Source organism: Coenobita brevimanus, chromosome 87, assembly GCF_032717465.1.
Source record: "Coenobita brevimanus isolate Jiangsu-jjx chromosome 87, ASM3271746v2, whole genome shotgun sequence".
Taxonomy (NCBI): domain Eukaryota; kingdom Metazoa; phylum Arthropoda; class Malacostraca; order Decapoda; family Coenobitidae; genus Coenobita; species Coenobita brevimanus.
Window position 1 is genome coordinate 225,329 of NC_137040.1, and position 22,500 is coordinate 247,828.

Here is a 22,500-nt window from a genome sequence, read left to right on the forward strand (position 1 = left end):
CATGAAATTAGTCACCCACAGCTCCTTTCCCACTTTCTCTCTCTCTCTCTCTCTCTCTCTCTCTCTCTCTCTCTCTCTCTATCTCCGCTCCCACTGCCTCAACCTCTCCCATCCATCCTTTGCTCTTCCTACATCCACCTCTCCACCTCTTCCTCTCCTCTCTACACCACTCCACCCACTCCGCTCCACTCTGTCCACTCCATCCTCTCCGCTCCACCCTGCCCACTCCACCCTCTCCGCTCCACCCCGCCCACTCCACCCTCCACCCCAAATACCATCACCTTACTCCACCCTCGCGTTCCACTGTTTTTTACCCACAAATACATTCAAGCACATCCTCTCTCTCTCTCTCTCTCTCTCTCTCTCTCTCTCTCTCTCTCTCTCTCTCTCTCTCCAGTTCTTCTATCTTCCTATGTAACTATCCACCTACATATTTATCTGTCTATATTTTTATCTATCTATGTACCTGTCTATGTATTCATCCATCCATCCATCCACTATCCACTACCCACCGATCCATCCATCTACCTACCTATCCATCTATCTATCCACGTCTCACCACCACCACCATCATGATCCTGGTAACGTGGTGTGGTACTATCCAAAAACATGAAGGCCAAATACAAAATACACTCACATTAATATTCAGGCAGAACTGGGCCACACCTCCATTCAACCATTATTCAAACCCCTGCAATGCTCACCCCAACACAATCCATTCCTCACATCCACTCACTGGGGTACAAACTGATGAAATACAACGTTGGGATATTGTTCACACCATCAAAATATATAAATGTTTATGGCTGTAGCTTTCTCCTAATGTCTTTCAGTTTCCCGCTGCCAGACATGCCCATTTCAGGCAGTCAGATATGGTCCTTCTTCGGTAAATATGTTTCTAGAGTACAACATTTCAAACGAATATCGACTTAATCTTTTCAAAACCAGGATTTCTTTTACAGTTTAATTTCTATCGCTTAGGTAGGAGGCAAACAGTGACCATCGCTCTTGTAGGTACCAACATAGGACTGGAGTGAGGCTACAAGTTCGGTAGCTGACCCAACCACTACCAGGCGGGGAACTCGACTACATTTATACAAAGTCCAGGCTACGACTACGGGTGTTGTGCCTTGGATGACCGCTAGACTAGGCGATCCAAACTCCGAGATCAAACCCAAGGCCCCAGGTAATGGATGGCAAGCGTAAGAAAAAAAAAAAAAAGCTCCCAGACTATTTGTTGATGGTACCTCGGTGTTAGTTAATAAAAAATTGTATGTCAGCAAACGGATGATGTTAAAAAAAAAAACGCAAATGTAAACGTAAAATCCATGAGGGTGAAGTAGTTAACATGTGTCACGGTAATGAAGTGGTTAAACGAGGTATGACGGTACCACGAGACACACAGACCTCGACAACAGAAATGAGGGAGTAATTATCTCAGGTGACATTATACCACAGGTGACGGGGGTTCACAGTTAGCTGGGGTGACGCAAAAGGTTAGAGGGTGAGGAGGGACGGGGTGAGGGGGTGAAGTAGGGGTGAGGGTGAAGGAGATACGTAAGGGTGAGGGTAAGGGTGGGGTTACGGGCAGAGGTAGGGCTGAGGGTGGGAGTGAAGGCTACAGGTAGGGTGATGGACTAGGGTGGGGTGAGAGGGAGAAGTAGGGGTGAGGGTCGGGGGTGAGGGGAACAAATGTGAGGGTGGGGAGTTACATTAGAGATACAGTAATGAGCAAAATTTCGCCAACACTTCTATTTCGGCTGTGGCAATGGATGGCGTTACATGAACTATTTCTACGTGACAGTAATATAACGCAAGCAACAAAAGAGCATGAGAAGGAAGGATGCTCCGTCAATTGAGGAGGACTGAGAAATATGAAAGGCAGGACACACTGCTGGGAACTGTGCCCAAACTTTTGATTATGGCTGTACAAAGAAGGGCAAGGGTTGGGTAGAGGGGTTGGAGGTGACACTTAAATTCTTTCACCTTAACTTGGCCCAGATTTTCGCCCTCTTACAGTTCATTTCACATAGCTCAGTGGCTAAAAACGACAATACCACGGCTTTCCAACCTTTCCATGGCACTTCTTCGTGACTAGCATCATATTCTTGTGTTGATCTCCTATGACAGCTCAGCATTTAAGATGAAACGATGGCAATTTTAGGCCAGGTTAGAGTAAAACGGGTATAGTTGAGATGTAAGGAATTCTGACTGATGGGGGGGAGGTTGGTGGGGTTGATGGCGGTGGGCATAAGGGTGATGGGGGTAAGGGTGGTGGGGGTGAGAGTGGTGAGGGTGAGGGTGATAGAGATGAGGGAGGTAGGGGTAAGGGTGGTGGAGGTGAGAGTGGTAGGGGCGAGGGTGGTAGGGGTGTGGGTGGCAGGGGTGAGGACAGTGAGGGTGAAGGAGAAGGAACAAGTAAGGGTGAGGGGGATGCAAAAGAAAATTGTGTATGGAAAAGAACAAATCTGAATGAAGTGGTATAAGAAACGATGAATAACCGTCAAAGATTTAGGCAAGAAGTGAAGCGACAGGGGTAAACCGCAGAGTAATCCAAGGGGCCATGACGTGGATGCTTCAGGCTCTTCTATTGTAACACTGTAAACATTATATGCGGCAGCTGAGAGACGGAGTATTAATGAATGGGGTTACTTTCTCTTGTTTTCGAACCTCAACTCCACAGCAGCCGGTTAAGCGGTGGCCGACTGGTTAGAGAGATTGCTGTCTTAAATACAAGTTCGAGTCAGACTGAGCGGGGAACAGCGAGATTTTGGGGGGTTCTCACTCAAAAATACAACTGACCTTCCACACAAACACACCGACATGTTATAAAAGCACCCTTGATCCTACCAATGCACCAGTCCTGAACCCAACAGCCCTGACGAGTATTCAGTATGGACGGTGGGCATCTGTGCCAAGGTGGTGACATGTAAAAGAGTGAGACGAAGGACTACTGGGTTTCAGCTGACGCACAGAGTCGTACATTAAATATATATACTGCATTCAGTCACATAAAAAATATCAATGAGAAATAAGCAAAACAAATCGCTAAGGAAGAGGTGCTAAGGGAACCTCCTAAGACCACGAGAGTAAGGTATAAGGAACAATAGTGGGTGGGATGGAGGATGTGAGGTGAAGGTAGGGTGGAGGTGGGACATCCTTAATAACACCTTGTATCACGTCACGCACATGTACAACTTAATACAGACATACATATACATACATACATACACATATATACACGCATCTTAATTCCCCCCCCTCTCTCTCTCTCTCTCTCTCTTCTATCTCTCTCTCACACACACACACACACACACACATCATCCAGTGGTCTAGTTTCATTTTATTCTTGCTACCAGCGGACGATTTCACTCAGCCTAGAAAAAATCTCAGCGAATGGAATACAACCTCAACCCATCAGCCCATTCAAGACGACTTTTCACTCTTTCAAGACGATTTTTCATCCCCTTCGAGGCCATCCGTCACCCCTTCAAGACTGTTTCACCCCTTCAAGACGATTTTTACCCATTCAAGACAATTCATAACCCCTTCAAGACGATTTGTCAAAGGCGACTAACAACTAAAAAAGTTTGTCTGATCGAAACTGATAAGAGTGCGTCCGTTTTCCGCCAATTACCTGTTTTTTTTTATATTGGCAGAGTAAGACAATGTTACATCCATACATTATTTCCTGAATACTTTTTCTACAATTATAATATTTTCACTGAAACTTGGCACAAAATTACCATCTCCCCATCGTCTGTGAGAAGCTGTAACAGTTGATTAATACATGGTGCTAGTTACGAAGAAGTGCTATGAAAAAGCAGCAGAATTCTAGTACGGTCCTTTTGTCACCGAGCAACGTATAATGAGCTACAAGGGGACGAAAATCTGAGCCATGTTAGAGTTAAATGAGTTTAGGAACATATTTTGTTACTCATCTCCGAAACCAGCTCAGCAGTTTCTTGTCATATGAGAATTAACTATAGTCTCCACCTCCAAAATAATTAATATTACGAGGATCATGACAATCATATCAATTAACGAGAACTGTTCCAAAATTCCCCTCATACGTCACAGAAAACTTCATTTTCCTTCGGCTGATGTAGAAAGAGAGAGCGTGCACATTCAAGGGGTAACCAAAAGGAGCCTATGAATGTGTCCACAAAGACAAATATGTTATTGTTCACATTAACATCTAATAGCGACGGGGTGCATGAGCAGAGCCGTCAGAAGCAATTAAAAACAACACCATAGCACCATCGGGACTCCAACTCGCCCTCGATGGCAGCGTGCCTCTGTCTACTGCCTCTAACCCACACAGCCAGCCTCTCCCCGAACACAACTTGGATGAAACGTCCAGCCGGAATACCCTAGTTTGTCCTGGCTCCAATGCAGCCTGCCTCAACAGAAAACGACGCCCCTCAGCTATTTTTGAGAAGCGCGCGCCGGCCCAAGAGGCGAGAATCGATAAGTTCACTGGCCTCATAACCGCGTTGCTGCAGCCAAGGCCATTCACCGCTGCCATGACGTCACGGGGGAGTACCCACCACACAATCATAACCCCAAATCACTCAAATTCACGCCCAGCACTCTAATATAACCCCACAAAGCGTGAAAAAGTAAGAAACACGGAAGTGAAGCCTCAAACGTAGAAAGGTAGCGAGATGTTGAAATACGCAACTATTAAGGTACTTTTCGTAAGCCCGACCTCCCCTGCTGGCACACAGTGGACTGGCCCGTGACGTGACCTTGGCCTTCAGTGTGCGCGGGCAGGTGTAGACGCTTTGCCCTCCCCCCCTCCGCTCCTCCCCCCCCTCCATTTCCCCCCCTTCCTCCTTTTCCCCCCAGCCCCTCCCCTCACCTTGTATCTTCTTACGCCCCCTCTTTTGTCTCTTATCCTTGTCCCTTCCACCTCCTCTTTCTCTCCCCCTATCCATTCGGTTCTTTCTCCTCTTCCATTCCGCTTCTTTTCCTCTTCTTCCCTCTTTCTCTTCTCCTACGTCCTCCTTCCCCCACCTCCTCCTCCTCCTCCTCCTCCTCTCTTTCACGACCATCTTCCTCTCCCTAATTCTACTTACTTCCCTTTTCTTCCCTCCCTCCCCTCCTCCTTCCCCTCTGCTTCCCTCGTCACCCCTCACATATCCCTCCTCTCCCCATCTCCTGTCCTTCCCCTCCATCTCACCTTACATCAACTTCTTTCGTCTTGTTTTCAGGGTCTACTATTACAAGTTGTTCCTGGGGAGCTTTTGTATAGGCCACCCCTCACAGGATGCAGCGTTGGGAAGTACGGCTATATACAGTAATAGATTAAAAGATACACTGATAGACAGACTGATAATTACATAGATAGATATACCTTGTTAGTCATCAGTAAACTAGTCAAACAGAGCTCTAGGAAGGGAAGGAGTGTTGTACTGCTTATGTGGATGTGACAGAAAGCTTTAGGGGAAATATTCTGAGATGGTTGGGCCATCTGGAGATGATGGAGAACGAGAGACTGACTGAAAGAGTGTAAGTGAGGTGGAGGGGGGAGGGGGAGAGAAAGACTGAGAATAAGATGAAGAGATGAGGTGGAGGGGAATGTGAATGAGAGTGGTGCGAAGTGGAGAAGGGGCAGCCTGATGATGACGGAGGACAGAATGATATGGAGAATGATATCTGTGGCCATCCTTTCCGGGATTAAGGCGCCGAGTAACAGATAAGTAGATAAACATAGACAGATGGGTGGACGAACAGCCAGCCAGATACTGTAAACATAAAAAGACTGACTGACTGATACAGATGGACAGACAGAGAGAGAGCAACAAGCACTTTTCATCTTATCAAAGGTTAATCCTACCCATAAGTCATCATGCGTATTAACAAAGGCTTGGGGCTTAACACGGACATACTGTGATAAAAATACACACACCTATGACGTAATGCATTGACGTCACGCGAGAAAGGAGGAAGGAAGGGGGGGGACGGAGGGAGGATGGGAGGGAGGGAGAGGATAGAGAGGGAAGAGAGGTACGAATGAAGACAGCAGGGAGGAATGAGGTACGAAAGGGTGGGGGAAGAGAGAAGGAGGGATGAGAGAGAGAGAGATAGGCATGGGTATGTGGAAGGCACTCAAGGAGATAAGGTACTGAGGGATGGAGGGGGGAGAGGGGGGGAAGAGAAAGGTAGGGATGTGGTAGGTATGGATAAATAAGCGCTGGAAAGGGAGGAAGGTGGTAGGATGGGATGAAAAGACAGGAGATAAAAGGGTAAACAGAGAAATACAGAAGGGAGAATACATGGAGAAAGAGAGAGATAGGGAAGGAGAGAGAGAAGGGAGGGACAAGGTAGGAAGGTAGCAAAGAGGGGAGAGAGAGAAGTATGTAGGGAGGTGTGGGGAGCAGGGAGATGAGAGAGGGAGGGAGCGGGAGAAAGAGGAAGGGAGAGACAGAGTGATACATATGATATTTTGGGCTTATGAATGGCTGTGTGTGTGTGTGTGTGTGTGTGTGTGTGTGTGTGTGTGTGTGTGTGTGTGTGTGTGTGTGTGTGTGTGTGTGTGTGTGTGTGTGTGTGTGTGTGAGCAGCCAATTAGCACTTTCGTCCAGTTATCTTCTTCAGAATGGCAATACAAGATTTCGTCTCCTCCCGCACAAAAATCCGATCACAAAACCCATCATAAAAGTACTAAACAGATGCGGGACCATCAGGGCAGTAATACGAGAGCCGTAGCATTGTCTTAGTCTGCCACTCAGGTACGAGAAATAGGTGGCAAAAGGACGAAAATCTGCGCTACGTTAAAGTAAATGAAGCACAGTGTGGCGTAATCTTGGCGGCCACTTCCACAATCACTGCAATGGGGTACGCAAGGGAAATTACTCTCCCTAACATCTCAAGCTTGTACACACCTCACACAAGGGCACTGAACCTTCCCCCCTCCCTTCCCCATTACCACATCATCCATCTCTCTCTCTCACTCTCTCTCTTTCTCTATCTATCTATCTATCTATCTATCTATCTCTCTCTCCACCGAACCCTTTTGGCACCAAAGAGAAATCCCTGAGTCAAAAGCAGCAGGAATAACATAACACGATGGTACGTCCTGGGGTTTAAGTGAGGTACGCACGTGGGATGCTCTGGTAATACAGGTAAAGGTGACTTGACCCGGAGTCCCAGTGACCTACTTTGGCCTTGTCCCAGCCCGGCCAAGGTCAAAGGGGAGGCACGGAAGTAGGTAGGGGGTGTGGAGGGATGGAAGGAGACAGATGGGGAGGAAGAAAAAGGGAGAGAGGAAAAGTGTAGTGGAGGGAAGGAGGCAGAATGGAAGAGAATAGAAAAGATGTAGAAGGAGAAGAAGGCGCAGGAGGAAAGATTAGTGAAGGATATATTTTTAACAAATAAAAAAAGAAAACTAAATATATGAATAAACTCATTTGGAAATACAAGCAAAAAAAAAATGTTAAACTGAGGTGCTTTGATTCTCTCTCTCTCTCTCTCTCTCTCTCTCTCTCTCTCTCGGCGGCAGCACAGGTAAGGTGACCTGTCCCTGCGTCCCAGTGACCTAGTTTGCACTGTCCTGGGCGGCCAAGGTCAAAAGGTGAGCCGGGGAGAGGAGGAAGGGAAGGAGGAGAGAAAGGTATGGTGGGAGGGAGGGAGGGAGGAGGAGCGGAGGAGGAGAGACAAAACGGGAGGAGAGAAGGAAGAAAAGAGGGTGTGAGGGAGGATGAGAGACAGGAAAGGAGTAGAGGAGGGAGGTGGAGGAGGCGGCGGGCGGTGACCCTGAGTGCCAAGGTGAGCGACCTTGGCTGAAACAAGGTTACTGAACCACACACACACACACACACACACACACACACACACACACAATCTTACCACCCGATTTCTATGGCGCTTTCTCTTCCGTACCTCTCCTTCTCTTCCTTCTTTCAAAACCATCGTTCCTCAGAGAGAGAGAGAGAGAGACAGACAGACAGAGAGAGAGATGGGAACAAGGACAGGTGTTGAGTCGAGCAAGGTTGCACACACCAACCAAGGACACTGACTCCCCTTCACCTCTCTCTCTCTTTCGAAATAGATGTGTGTGTGTGTGTGTGTGTGTGTGTGTGTGTGTGTGTGTGTGTGTGTGTGTGTGTGTGTGTGTGTGTGTGTGTGTGTGTGCGCCCGTGGGTGTGAGGGAGACATTATTTGAAGGCCAAGGACCGAGTACTTTCCTGGTACTCTCTCTCTCTCTCACACACAAACACACACACACACACCCACACACACACCCACACACACACACACACACACACACACACACACACACGTGCCTCCAACATGTCTTCCTTGCGTCCTTCACCTACTGTCTCTGACCTTGTCCTCCATATACCTCTCTCACCCTCACTCCTCCCCCCATGCTCTCTCTCTCTCTCTCTCTCAGAAAGAGATAGATAGATAGATAGAGAGAGAGAGAGAGAGAGAGAGAGAGACGGGGACAAGGACAGGTGTTGAGTCGAGCAAGGTTGCACACACCACACAAGGACACTGACTCCCCTTCACCTCTCCCCCCCCTCTCTCTCTCTCTCTCTCTCACACACACACACACACACACACACACACAGATGTGCCTCCAATATGTCTTCCTATTGTCCTTCACCTACTCTCTCTCTCTGACCTTGTCCTCCATATTCCTCTCTCTCTCTCTCTCTCTCTCTCCAAGAATAAAGGAAAATAGAAAGGGGCAAAGAGATACCACAGAAATGAAGTTTTAAAGAAGATAAAAAGAGAAGAGAAATAATGAGAGAGAGAGAGAGAGAGAGAGAGAGAGAGAGAGAGAGGTGGTGACCGTGAGCGAGCAAGGTGAGGGACAAGCTACTGGGACAAGGTCACTGAACTCTCTCTCTCTCTTTCTCTCTCTCTCGTCCTTCACCCACTACCACTCTTGTCCTAGCCTGGCCTCCACGTAACCTTGGCCCTGTGTCGCTCCGGATCACCTTGGCCCTCTCTCACTCTCAACTTGGCCCTCACCTGACCGCTCTCTCTCTCTCTCTCTCTCTCTCTCATTAATATCTGTAATGACAAAGTACGTTGTTACTCATACCAAATGCTGTAAGATTTATGTGGTCAGTTTCTCAGTATAGTTCACTCCCGCTCGAATCAACTAATCAACCTTCCTTTCCCATTTACAACATCCACCCCTAAATATCTCAACAACGAGACATCTCCACATTTGCACATCACTTTTACACATCTCCACCACTATACATCACCACTGCACATCTCCACCTGCATATCCCCACCACAATACATCTTCACCTTTATGCATCACCTCAATTCATCTCCACCACTACACATCTCCACCTCAATCCACCTTCACCTCTGTCCACCTTCACCTGCACACATCTCTACCTCACATCTCCGCCTTTATAATCTCACCTCCATACATCTCCTCTATATATATCTCACCACAATCCATCTCCACTCCCGTATTGTACATCATCTACCTTAATACATCACCTGTACACCTCTACGATCTCACCTCTACAATCTGGATCAGGTTAAGGTGAAAGAACTATAACCTTTTTTCTATTATGGAGTCCTCTTAAGCTGAATAAAATCGCCTGGCAATAGCAACAATACAGCTAAAATTGCGTCCTCGGGTTGAAGGACTAAATGTGGCCCCCACCCTACCAGCCCCATTACGTAAGTCTGATCTAGCTGATGACTCTTCTTCCGGGTGGCGTAAATGTCACTGCGTCTGGTGTGTGTGTGTGTGTGTGTGTGTGTGTGTGTGTGTGTGTGTGTGTGTGTGTGTGTGTGTGTGTGTGTGTGTGTGTGTGTGTGTGACGGGGTATGATAAATGTAGAAACAGACACACAGATGGTTGGACAAACACAGATTAATAGATAGACAGATAGAATATATGTATGAATTTATGTACAGTATGTATGTATGTACGTATGGATGGATGCCACCCTATGTATGTTCGCTGCCCAAGTATACATGTTGTCTATGTATGTACGTAATCATGAGCGCGTGTGAGTGTGACCTCGTGTGTGCAGGTGGAACAAGGGCGTCCACAGACCTTGACCGCCACGCCCCCTAACCTTGGGCCCCCCGCGGCCTCCACCACCACACACACAGTCAAGGCCGCGCTGGTTTCAGGGTTGCAGGAAGGACAGTTGTTGTATTTCTCCATTTTTCCTGCACTTTCACACTTTCTTACAGTTCATCTCATATTATCGCTGACATCTACTTCCTGCTAAACTGTTTATGCTGATTAGGGCCACTTCGATGGTGGGAATTCGTGTATTTTTGACAAAACTTTGGAAATGGAGGCCACAGCTAGGACAATCCTCATATACGGCCATTTTCTCCCTTTTTGAGTACCTATCCCAACATTTTACGCCTAACTGTGAAGCTAAGTTCACTATCTGGGTGTGGTAAAGCTCACTAGACGGGTGAAATGAGCGTATTTTTCACATAACTTATCAAACAGTGGAAAAATCTACATGTGCTACTCCAATAAAGCCCACGTTCTCTCTTGGGAAACCACGAGAGAAAACGGAGGTACTAGAAGCTTGCAAGGAGATGGCAGAGGGAGGAGCTAAGAGGGAGGTATTGACTTATAGCTCACTACCATCCCCGGCCCTGGCCCTCTCTCTCTCTTACTCTCTCCAGCTCTCTCACTTCCTCACCTTCGCCTTGCTCCTCTTCGAAGGCCACGGCTGAAGGGAGGGAGAGAGGGAGGAGGCGTGCGAGGCTGGCGGGTGGGACAAGAGGAGAGGGGAAGGGGGGAGGGACAAGAGGGGAGAGGGGAGAGGAGGGGAGGGAAACGCGCGGGCCACTGCACTTTGAGTATAGGGGAGGTCACGCACCCTGGCCACCCAACAACTATTCATTTTCTCGACGCCATAACACATTCACTCTCACAGGTACCATATTTCAAGAGCCATGAAGAACAACGTACACGCTGATGGTACACTAATGGCGCTAAACAAGAAGCTTGGAAACTTCAACTCCAAACGACAAGATGCGTCCAAAATTTCGAAACAAGATGCGTCCAAAATTCAGAAACAAGATGGCGTCCAAAATTCAGACACAAGATGGCGTCCAAAGTTTCGAAACAAGCGTCCAATATTTCGACAGAAGATAGCGTCTAACTTTTCGAAACAATATGGCGTCCAAAATTCCAAAACAAGATGGCGTCCAAAAATTCGAAACAAGATGGCGTCCAAAATTTCGCACTCCTTCGCCCCGTACCTGGATTACAAGCGGCCGCCCTGACGTCGAATTACAGGTGACACGTTCGTAATTTTACTGTCTCGACAACTTCACCACGCCACAGTTCGCAGGGCCATAATTATTCGCCCACCACCTCCTAGCACAAAACATCTATTGACCTCTTATCTACACACACACACACACACACACACACACACACACACACACACACACATTCTCTCTCGTGTTGGTATCGGCAGTATTTGGGCAATTTTGCAAATCCAAACTATCCTGGGTCCAAATCGACGTGGAGTTGGCAATTTTCCGATTTCCGTTATATCCAAGTGTCGGAATTTCGGGGAGAGAGAGAGAGAGAGAGAGAGAGAGAGAGAGAGAGAGAGAGAGAGAGAGAGAGAGAATTTACAGAAAAACAGAAACAAGGGGCCACTGGCTGGTCATCTACCCATACTATCTTGGAGGATGGCAGACTAACCACGGGCTCCTACTCCTCGAAATTACGCGAAATTAAGGCTTCGTAACACGTCCGTCATGGCGATTCATTCTGTTAATTCCACCTTCAAAATTCTTCTACATGCTCCCAACCTACCATGTATTTATTACATAAAAGAGGACACTGAGGTGGAATGTGGAGATTGAATCGCTAAGGAAGTGGTGTTAAGTCCACAGCCCCTTAGGATAGAGAAAAGGTAATATTTAACCCACCTGCTGATGCTCTCTATACTGCTCCTCTCTTCTCCTCTGCATCTCTTGTTCCTTCAGCTGTAATGAGAAGAGAAAGGTAATGACAGACAGACTAGGTGACTGAGAGAGAAGGAGATGTGGACAGATTAACAGACAGATCGAAAGACAGGCAGTTATATAAGAGACAGAGAAACAGGTATGAATATATGCAGAAAGATCGAGCTCTAGGCCTATAGCTATTTATCTTGCTATCTACCTGCCTATTTATTTGTCTATCTACATCTTATATCTGAGAAGCAAGGAATCACGCTCATAACCTAAATAATTATACCAGAATCAACATTAATCATTTCAGCAACGTTTTAAGCAGCAACACACTATAAAAATATTTTCTTACAGCAGCTAACTAATAAACTTGAGAAATCTTTGCAAAATCTTAACTACATGTAAGAATTTATGATGAGGTAACAAATAATGTAATGTGCTCTTACCTGTGTGTTTCTTACTGACTTAACACACTGGTCACTCGTGTGTTACTTCTATATATATTATGTACACAATTTCTACGAGCGAATGTACAGTGGCGGTACACACTTCCTGACAGGCCTTGTGTATGTGTGCAGGATGGTACATACATATCGCAACCCAATTCTCACGTGCTGCAGAGACGGCTCAGTAAGCGTTACCAGTGTTTACCTGGATTATTTTCTTCCCACAACCCCCTTCTTTAAGAATAAAATCTGTGTGTTTGTCTTTATTACGTCCACTGATTGCACAGATGTTTCGTAATATCATCTAAAATTTCTTCTCTCCTCACAAAATCAAATAAGCCGTCCCCGCAACACACAAGATTGGAGAGCGTGATAAATGGAACTCCCTGTATATGTCCTGTGAGTGCAATCCTCCGTATGCACGCACTCACCACCACCTAAGACTCGTTCGCCTCCAAGTAACTGAGTGCAAATGTGTCTGTGTGTACAACTGTACAAGAAAGTATCATTACTCAGGAGTCCGATAGATACGTAACGAACACTACGATGGCTGCTGTTTCCGAAGGGTTGATACATTCATATCGACTAATTTATTACCTCAAACACATGAAATGCCTCTTGTATCCCATGCAGAACCAACATTGCTGGATATGCAGGGGTACCAACAGTTTCCCTAGCCCCCTGCCTGTTTTTCCTAAACCATCGTCGTTTTTCATATTGTTTAGCACAACGTCATAACGATACCTTTTTGTACAGTTGTACCTGTGTATACCTACTCACCTTCCCAGTGGTTTCCTGCAGTCTCGAATCCCTGTGTGTGTGTGTGTGTGTGTGTGTGTGTGTGTGTGTGTGTGTGTGTGTGTGTGTGTGTGTGTGTGTGTGTGTGTGTGTGTGTGTGTGTGTATACCTTCCTGCGTATGTAAGTATACCTGTGTGTGCATCTGTGTATACCCACTCACCCTCTCTATGGCCTCCTGCAGGCCCGAGTCCCTGAGGGGGCCTGACGACCCCGGGGTGCCTGGGGCTGAAGCGGACGCGAATACGGCTGCTGAGTGTGAGCTGGAGTGGGAGTGTGTGGAGTGGGAGCCCCGTGAGGAGGCGGGGGAGTGGGAGTAGCCCGGGAGTGTGACCAAGGGGGTAGTGGCCAGCCCGTCTGCCGAGCTCTGTGTGGGAGTGGGGAGGTGAGGGGGAGTGGAGAGGGAATGGAGGGGGAAGTGGAGACAGAAAGGTGGGAGTGAGAGAGGAAGGTGGGAGTGGGAAAGGAAGGTGGGAGTGGGAAAGGAAGGTGGGAGTAGGAATGGAGTGGGAGTGGAAGGGAGGAGTGGTAGAGTGAGAGAATGAAGTAAGGGGGAGTGCAAGGATGGAGTGAGAGGAGGTGGAGGAAGTTGGGGATAATCGGAAATGAGAGGGAGCGAATGGGAAGGGGTGAAGGAGAGTGAGAGTGAGTGAGAATAATAGTAATAGTACTTGTAGCGACAGGTTCATCTGAATGTAAACCCTGCGGACGGAAGGATAGAGCAGCCCCTCGTCTGGAGTCCACCATCCCTCTTTTGGGGGAGAGGGAGGAAGGTGTGGGACATTTGTTTACCAGGCAGTAGAAATGCCTGGTTATATCGATACCACCACATGAAGGCGTCTTTCCCCAGCACCTAGAGCAGAGTGCATGCTAAGTGAGAGAACCACAGTGAGAAAATGAACCAAAGACCGGAGGGATAAAGATGAGCAGAGGACCAGACAGGTAGACGGCCAGGGTGAGCGACAGGGTTAAAGTGGGTGGAAGTAGAGGAAAGCGCCACGGACGGAGAGGACCACAGAACGAGTAGAGGGCCACGAAGCCATGGCCATAGTGTGATAACAGGGGGTCACAGATAGGCAGAGGGCCACACAAAGAGGAAGGGGGCCATAACGGGAGAAGAGGCCACGGAAAAATGGCCACGAAAGGGTAGGGTGCTAGAGGAGAGGGCCGCAGAGAAAATATCACAGAAAGGAAGAGGACCACAGACGCGAATAGTGCCATCTCAGATAGGCGGAGGATCACAGTAAGAGCAAGTGCCACAGAAAAGGAAGGGGATAAGGTAAAGGGAGGTAGGGTCTACAGAGGGAAGGAGATAACAACATAGGTACACAAGGTTGGAACTACAAGTGGTTATATACAGACATAACACTACGGCACCGACAGTCAATAATGGCTAAACCAATTACCAACAAAACATGTCTATAATTAAACTACGACGCTATTATTCATTAAACTAATTTTTTGGCAAAAGATAATTTCAAAACTATAATTATGTGTCCAATGGTTTCATAATATATACACAAGGATAACGTTCTGTACATTTTGGCATTACATAATCTATTTCAGAATCTTTATACACAGCCAATTATAGCCTTGCTCTGTTTTCTGTTTAATTCCTTTATCTCACTAATCTTGTTTCATTACAGTATAGACTACCTTATAATTGAGTGTCAGTTTCTGCATAACAATACTTTGTTCACTTTAACTTGGCCGAGATTTTCGTCCTTTTGCAGCTTATTTCCCGTAGGTCACTGACAGAATAACAAAACTACGGCCCTGCATCCTTTCCATAGAACTTCTGCGTGACTAACACCATATTCTGCTAATCTCTTGTTGCAGCTGCCATTCAAAGCTGAGGGACTGTTAATGCCAAGTCAAAGTGAACAGAGTATGGGAAGGGTTGAGGTGGCAGGGACGACAAAGACGGTTCCTGCAGATTTAAGTGATGGTGATCATTCTACGAGATGACTATAAGAAGGTCAGAGGTTGAAGCCTCGGGTGGGGTAAACTGCTCTAACAATGACATGACCTGCTACACCATAAAAGTCACCAGGTGTTTACATATAAAGGCCTCTTAATGGATTTATACAAGTCACTATTGTAGCAAAGGTGTAGGCTATGTGTGTGCTACCCTAACATTATCCACACACTGAGCACCTTAGTTTATACAAGACACACTTATATACTCAACTCATAAATTAAGACCCGTCGACCACAGGTAAGCAACTGCTTCTGTGGGGCCGTCCTACAGGTTCAGTACAGTACATAACCGTGTAGGGATCCGGCGCCCCCTGTGGCAGACAGAGCCTTACCAGGGTCGGACCAGATTCCTTCCCACGGCGAATTTAGGCAACAACTCATTAAATAGCACTGATTATGTAAACATAGTGAAATCATGTTTATTGCGAAGGAACGGCAGTTTCACTAAGCCAAACTCTTTCAGGTATAAACATAAAAAAAATATATATATATGCAGTGTATATACAGAGTCGCAAGATTTTCTGCGTTTATACCTAAAGACACGGTGGCCAAACCTGCTGTATCTTCACAATTAACATTAATTCATCGACATACTTCATTCACAGTCATTGATTGTCATATTAAACATTTAATTCTAAAGTTATGAACATCTCTGCTTGATGAAAATTGCAGTTATTCCAGATTATTCAAAAAATATTTGTTTAGTTCCATGAGTTGAGCACCGTTTTATCTCTAATGCTGTACCCAAGCCATCTACAGCCAAGGGTTCTCTATCCTAAACTAATCTTGCAGTGTCTACCAACGTTATTTTATCTCTGTATTATGGACCACTCGTTGCTTACCCTTGGAACGTTATTGAGGTTGTGCGTTAGTTTGTTTTTGTTGTTTTTCGATGTGCCAGAGAGCCGCAAGTCCCTCTTCAGCGTCTTGAGAAATCTGCCGATCCCCAGCCGCTTCTTGCCGTTACCCCCGCGATTCACCTCTGCAGAGAAAACGGACGCTTGTGCAAGAGAAAATGTTGCTCTTATGCAATTCTAAGCAGTGACTCCAGCATGTGCTGGATTGGGATGCCTTCACGTGGTGCCACCGATATAACCAGGCGGTTCCACTGACAGGTACATCGTCACCCCCCTCCCTCCCTATCCCCCACAAGGAGAGAATGATGAACTGCAGATGGATAACCTCCGCCTGCAGTCCACCGGGGTCATGGCCAGAGGAGCCTGAGGCAACAACAACAGTTTTTATACATTTATATTTCGACGCAAATATATATTACTAGTGAATATAGTTCAACGTTATCACAGATTTCAGTAATTATCTCCATTAGTATAAACCATTCAAAGTTGTGTAAATTAGTTGTACCAATCTGCAGTACCAATAATTATAATAATAGTAACATATGAACATAAGAAAAGAGGATTACTGCAGTAGGCAAGTTGGCCCACGCTACGCAGTTCCTACAAGGGTAAGTAAACCACTAGAATAAGGTAAGGATGAATGGAGTACAGGGGAAATGAGAAGACATTAAGACTACATTACAAGAGGGAATATTCCTACGTACAAATATTAACTCCTGTAAACAATAGCCACAACTACTGCCATTTAGCATCCACAACCCGAAAAGATACGAGAACACATGGTAAATATATTAATAATAAACATATCCCACCCACAGGAACACCCAGAAAGTTGGCAGGTACAAATTAAGTCGACAAAATCAGAGGTTAAACACACACTAACCTCCGACCGGCGGTAGTTCGTAGATCAAGGTGGACCTTGGGTTGAGACACCTGTAATACACAGCATCAGTTACACTCAGATATACGATACTCCTTTCACTCGAACTTGACTTAAAATACATTGTAAAGTTATGTATAAAAGGCTATTAGTACTCTATATAATGAACTCAGCGGGTATTAGACTCTGCAGAGAAGTAATTAATGTGATCTGAATAAACAGATCCGTGCAGGCAATAACATAAAGGATCCTGGTAGCAAAACTCTCTCTCTCCCTCTCTCCCTCTCACACACACACACACACACACTCACCCATGTGTATCCTGGTAGTAGGTATGGTTGGCGGTAGTTAGTGTGGGGGGTCGCAGCCCCCCAACCCCGCCCCCTCTGAAGCCCCCCGTATACCCGTAGATCTGGTCCTCCTCAGCGTCAGACAGGCAACTGGACGGCTGCAAAGAAAAGAATTCGAAATAAGCACAGTGAAAAAACTGGATGAAGTAAATATTTAAAAAAATAAAAGGAACCAGAGCTCGTGGAATATAAACATGGAAGAGAATAATAACACTGGAGAATGCACGGAATATTATAATACCAAATACTGATATGGAAGGAGAGGGTCGCTTCCTGCCAACTACCCTTGTCCTTAGCTGATGGAAGAGCTTTGTTAGTTATTACCTTCCCTATAACTGACACGAAAGGACTAACAGGTGTGCTGATGTTTGTACACACACACACACACACACACACACACACACACACACACACACACACACACACACACACACACACAGATCCCCCATTAACATGACATCCACTACATATATCAATGGTCAGAGTCTGTCTCGTTAGTCAGAAACAGACAAGGCTGGTGCGGGGAGGGGAGAGGGACGGAAAGGAGAGGGAAGGGAGGGTAGGAGAGGGAAAGAAAGGTGGAGGGGTGGTAAGGGGAAGGGAAGGTGGAGACACAGTCAGTGGGGGAGGGGTGGGGAGGCAGAGAAGGTGAAAGTGGAGGGAAAATGAGGAAGAGGGAAAGGGTGGTGGAGGATGGGTAGCTAAGCAGAGACAGAAGGAAAGGTGGGGGGAGGGAGGAGTGGAGGTGAAGAGGGAACTGAGATGAAGGGAGAGTGGAGGAATGATGGAATGAAGGAAGGAGAGAAGTGACAGGAAGAAAGCTCCACTAAAATTCTCTCTCTCTCTCTCTCTCTCTCTCTCTCATTCTTCATAAGTTTTTATATTCCTTTCCCTTGCATTCCTCCGCCTCCTCTTACTCCTCCTCTTCTTCATCGTCTCCTCTTCCTCCTCCTCTTCTCTTCCACCTCTTCCTCCTGCCTGGCTTACAAAAGGGGGTTCACTACTTAAATGGACTTCCTATTGCTCGCCCTCCTCTCTTCCTTCGTCCTCCACTTTCAGTCATACTCATTCATTTACCATCTCTTTTCCTTCATTATCCTTCACTTATCAGCATTTATTTATTTATCCATTTCCTCCCCCCTTCCCTCCTTCCTTCAGTATTTCATGATCCTCTCTTCACAATCTCATTTCCTTCCTTCATCTTTCGTTCTGCTTTCCTCAACATATTGTCTCCTGTTATCTTCCCCTCTTCTTCTTCCTTCCTCCTCCTTCCCTTCATCTTACTCTCTTTCCTCATCTTCTTCTCCTCCTCTCCCATTTCCTCCTCTTCCTCTTTCTCTTTTATCTTCCATCTTCCTCCTACTTATCATGCTGTTATTATCCCTAGTCACACTTTTATTCCTCCTCCTTCTCCCCCTCCTCTTCCTCTTCTCTCCTTCCTCCTCCTCCTCCTCCCCCTCCTCCTCTCCTGCCTGGCTTACAAAAGAGGGTTCACTACTTAAATGGACTTCCTATTGCTCGCTTTCCTCGCTTCCTTCTTCCTTCACTTCCTTCATTCGTAATCCTTTCCCCTTCATTTACTTCTCTTCCTGCTTTCTCCTCCTTTCCTTTACACACTGTCCTGTCTCCTTTCCTCTCTTCCTTTCTTATTTCTCTCCTATATTTCTTTCTTCTTCACTTTTTCCTTCTTTCCTTACCGAATCCATTCATTCCCTCCCTCCCTTCCTTCCTTCTATCCTTACTGTCTTTATCCACTCCCTACCTCCCTTCCTTCCTTCCTTCCTTCCTCTTTTCCCTCCTTTCTAACTTCCTTCCTTCCTTCTTTACCGGTGTCTGCTTTAACTATTTTATAAACATTCGCTAATTCATTTTTACTTTCTCATATACACTCTTTCCAATACTTTCTTTCCTTCTTTCATCCTTTATCTTATTATTTTGTAATTTCTTTTAAATGCTCACTACTTCTTTCCAAACTTCTTCCATTCACTACCATACTTTTTTTTTTTTTTGGACTATTCCTCCTTTTTTCCATCATCATCATCATCATCATCATCATCATCACCTCTCTCTCTCAGCCACACCCTAACCTTAACTAAACGCTGTCATCAACACTTACTTAATCACAACTCCCAGTAAAACATCATACACCCGTCCACCCACACACTGCAAGTTTAACCCAGTGTGTGTGTGTGTGTGTGTGTGTGTGTGTGTGTGTGTGTGTGTGTGTGTGTGTGTGTGTGTGTGTGTGTGTGTAGACCAAACAGACAAACAGGGATGAAAGCGTAATCTGTCAGCCTTCACTGCTAGAAAACATATACATAAAATAAAAACATGACACGAAATAATTATGTTTAAAGTGTTCATCATCACAATCATTATCATCGTTATCATAGTCCTCCTCCTCCTCATCCTCCTCCTCCTCATCATCATCATCATTATCATCATCATCACCGTCATCATAGTCCTCATCATCATCATCATCATCATCATCATCATCATCATCATCATCATCACCGTCATCATAGTCCTCCTCCTCCTCATCCTCATCATCATCATCATCATCATTATCATCATCATCATCACCGTCATCAAAGTCCTCCTCCTCCTCCTCCTCATCATCATCATCATCATCATCATCATCATCATCATCATCATCATCATCATTTTTACCATTAACCAGATTCATTGGCTCATATATCTTATCCATCATTAACTATATTTAAATATATATTTCCTTATTTCTCACAATATGTCAAGCTCTTAACACCCATATAGTCGTGTTTTGTGTTCCTTATTTTCCCCCTTACTTACACGGAGGGACAGGTGGGTTGGGAGAGCCTTAACCCCTTCACATTATTTCCATTGAACCTCCAGCTGAATAACCGTCTGTCGGAAGCAAAAATTACGTCTCTTTAATTATAAAAAAAAAAAAAAACTTCCTGAGCTGACTACAATGGTCTGGAACTATAGTCGTTTTACATCAACTTGGCCCAGATTTTTGTCCTGTTGCTGCTCCTTTCTCGTCTGTCAGTGGAGGAAATACACGACACTGCGGCTCTACGACCTTTCCACAGCACTCCTTCATGACTAGCATCACATACGAGTGTTCATTTATTGATATCACAGCATTCAGGATGAAGGGATGGCAATTTTCAGCCAGGCCAGAGCAACAGCAGCATGGTCGGAATGAAATTAACATCCCAAAGTCAAGCTCAATATATTAAAAAATATAAATAAATAAATAAATAAACCGCTGTGGTAGTAAAGTGGCTGAATTTGGGAGGAAACGCTGCTAAACTTGGCTTCCTTTCACTTCAAATTCTATTCATGTACTTTTTGTTAAACCTACGATCCAGACCATACATTCTCTCTCTCTCTCTCTCTCTCTCTCTCTCTCTCTCTCTCTCTCTCTCTCTCGCTTTTCTGTTTTTCCTCTTTCCCTCACTTCTTTCCTCCATTTTCTCTCTCCCTCCCTCCATTCCTTCTCCGAATCCCTCTTTCCCTGAACTAACGAGAGAGCGAGATAGAAGGGAAGAAAGGAGGAGAGCGATAGAGACAGAGACAGAGGGAGAGGAAGGGAGGGATAGAGATAGTGCTAGGGGGGATAGCGAATGGGAGAGGGAGTGAGGGATAGATAATGGTGGGGGGAGCGAGGAAGCGAGAGTCAGAGATTGTGAGAGAGAGAGAGAGAGAGAGAGAGAGAGAGAGAGAGAGAGAGAGAGAGAGAGAGAGAGAGAGAGGGAAAAAGAGATAGTTAAAGGAAGCGAGGGAGTGACGGATCGAGAGAGATAGTGAAGGGGAGGCAGAGAGACAGAAGGTGAAGGAAGGAGGGAGACGAGGTAGGAAAGTGGGGGGGGGAAGGGGAGGAGAGAGGGAAGTGGAGAGAGGTAGGGAAGGAGGGACAGATTGTGATGGAAGGAGGGGGGAGATAACAAGGGAGGGGAGGGATATGGGAGGGATGGGCAGAGAGATAAGAAGGGGAGGTGAGAGGGATAGAGACTGGATGAGACCGAGGGAGGACAGAGAGATAGGAGGGGGAATGGGGGAGGGGGAGGGGGAATGGGGGAGGGGAAGCAGTGTGCCTGGTTCAATACAGAGGCTAGGAACTGTTGCTTCAATGGCGGATATGGGCACGCTTTTTGACTCACTATTCTCTCTCTCCCTCTCTCTCTCTGCTCTGGGTATAAAATTTCTTCCATTTCATCAAGCCACGAATCTGTGATACCAGGACATTTTATTTTAACACACACACACACACACACACACACACACACACACATAGTCATACCTACATCCATTCATCCAAGTCTCCTCTCTCTGCATTCAACCCACACACTCCTTCCTCAATCAACTCCCACTCCCCCCGACCCCACTCCATCTCTCTCTCTCTCTCTCTCTCTCTCTCTCTCTCTCTCTGACAAACCCTACCTCCCTCACCTTCCTTATTTATCTATCAATTTATATGTTTTTCTTCTTGTTTCCCTACCTGCCTACGTACCTACCTGCTTGCCTATATACCTACCTACCTACCTATCCACCTACGTACTCCTCCTGCTTCCCTACCTACCTAACTTTTGACTCACCTCTCTCTCTCTCTCTCTCTCTCTCTCTCTCTCTCTCTCTCTCTGGTCCTTTGACTCCATATACAAAACGCGGCCACCACCACGGCTACCACAATTACCACCACTACCACATACACCATTCACTACCACAGCTACCACTATCTTTATATGTTTCTACCACAACTACCACCCACAACTAAAATTACCACCACTACCACTATCACAAAAGACATTCACTTCCAAAATCACCAACATCGCTATCTGCTTCTAGCACAACAGCCACCAACTACCACAACTACCACCATGACGACTACCACCCACGACCACAGCTACCACTCTGACCTTTACCAACATCACTGTATTCTAAAGCGATTTTTCATTTAATCTTAGCACAACAACCACTGCTACCACCACAACCACCACAACCGCCACACCTATCACAACCACCATCATCGCCGGGAAGGTGTTCATATTTACTCAGATCTCAAGACGATCCACACACTTACGAAGGAAGGAAGGAAGGAAAGAGAGAAGGAAATCAAGGAATCGAAGCAGGGGGAGGAAATAACGGTAGAGGAAAGGAAGGAAGGGGGGGAAAGAAAAAATATTAAGGAGAGAAGAAATTAATCGAAAGAAAAAAGGAAAGAAGGAAGGAACGAAGGAGACAAAGATGGAGAGAGAGAGAGAGAGAGAGAGTT

General features: G+C 46.1%; 1 protein-coding gene across 1 annotated transcript in view; it reads right to left on the reverse strand.

Annotated features, from left to right (window-relative positions):
* Nucleotides 1–22,500, reverse strand: part of LOC145410959 (uncharacterized) — a 164,388-nt gene that overhangs the window by 76,957 nt on the left and 64,931 nt on the right. The window contains exons 3-7 of the mRNA XM_080281014.1: nt 17,202–17,338; nt 16,894–16,943; nt 15,996–16,135; nt 13,337–13,540; nt 11,908–11,964 (exon numbers count right to left, since the gene is read on the reverse strand). Of these exons, the coding sequence (XP_080137140.1) occupies nt 11,908–11,964; nt 13,337–13,540; nt 15,996–16,135; nt 16,894–16,943; nt 17,202–17,338 (588 nt within the window). The remainder of the gene's footprint in view (nt 1–11,907; nt 11,965–13,336; nt 13,541–15,995; nt 16,136–16,893; nt 16,944–17,201; nt 17,339–22,500) is intronic.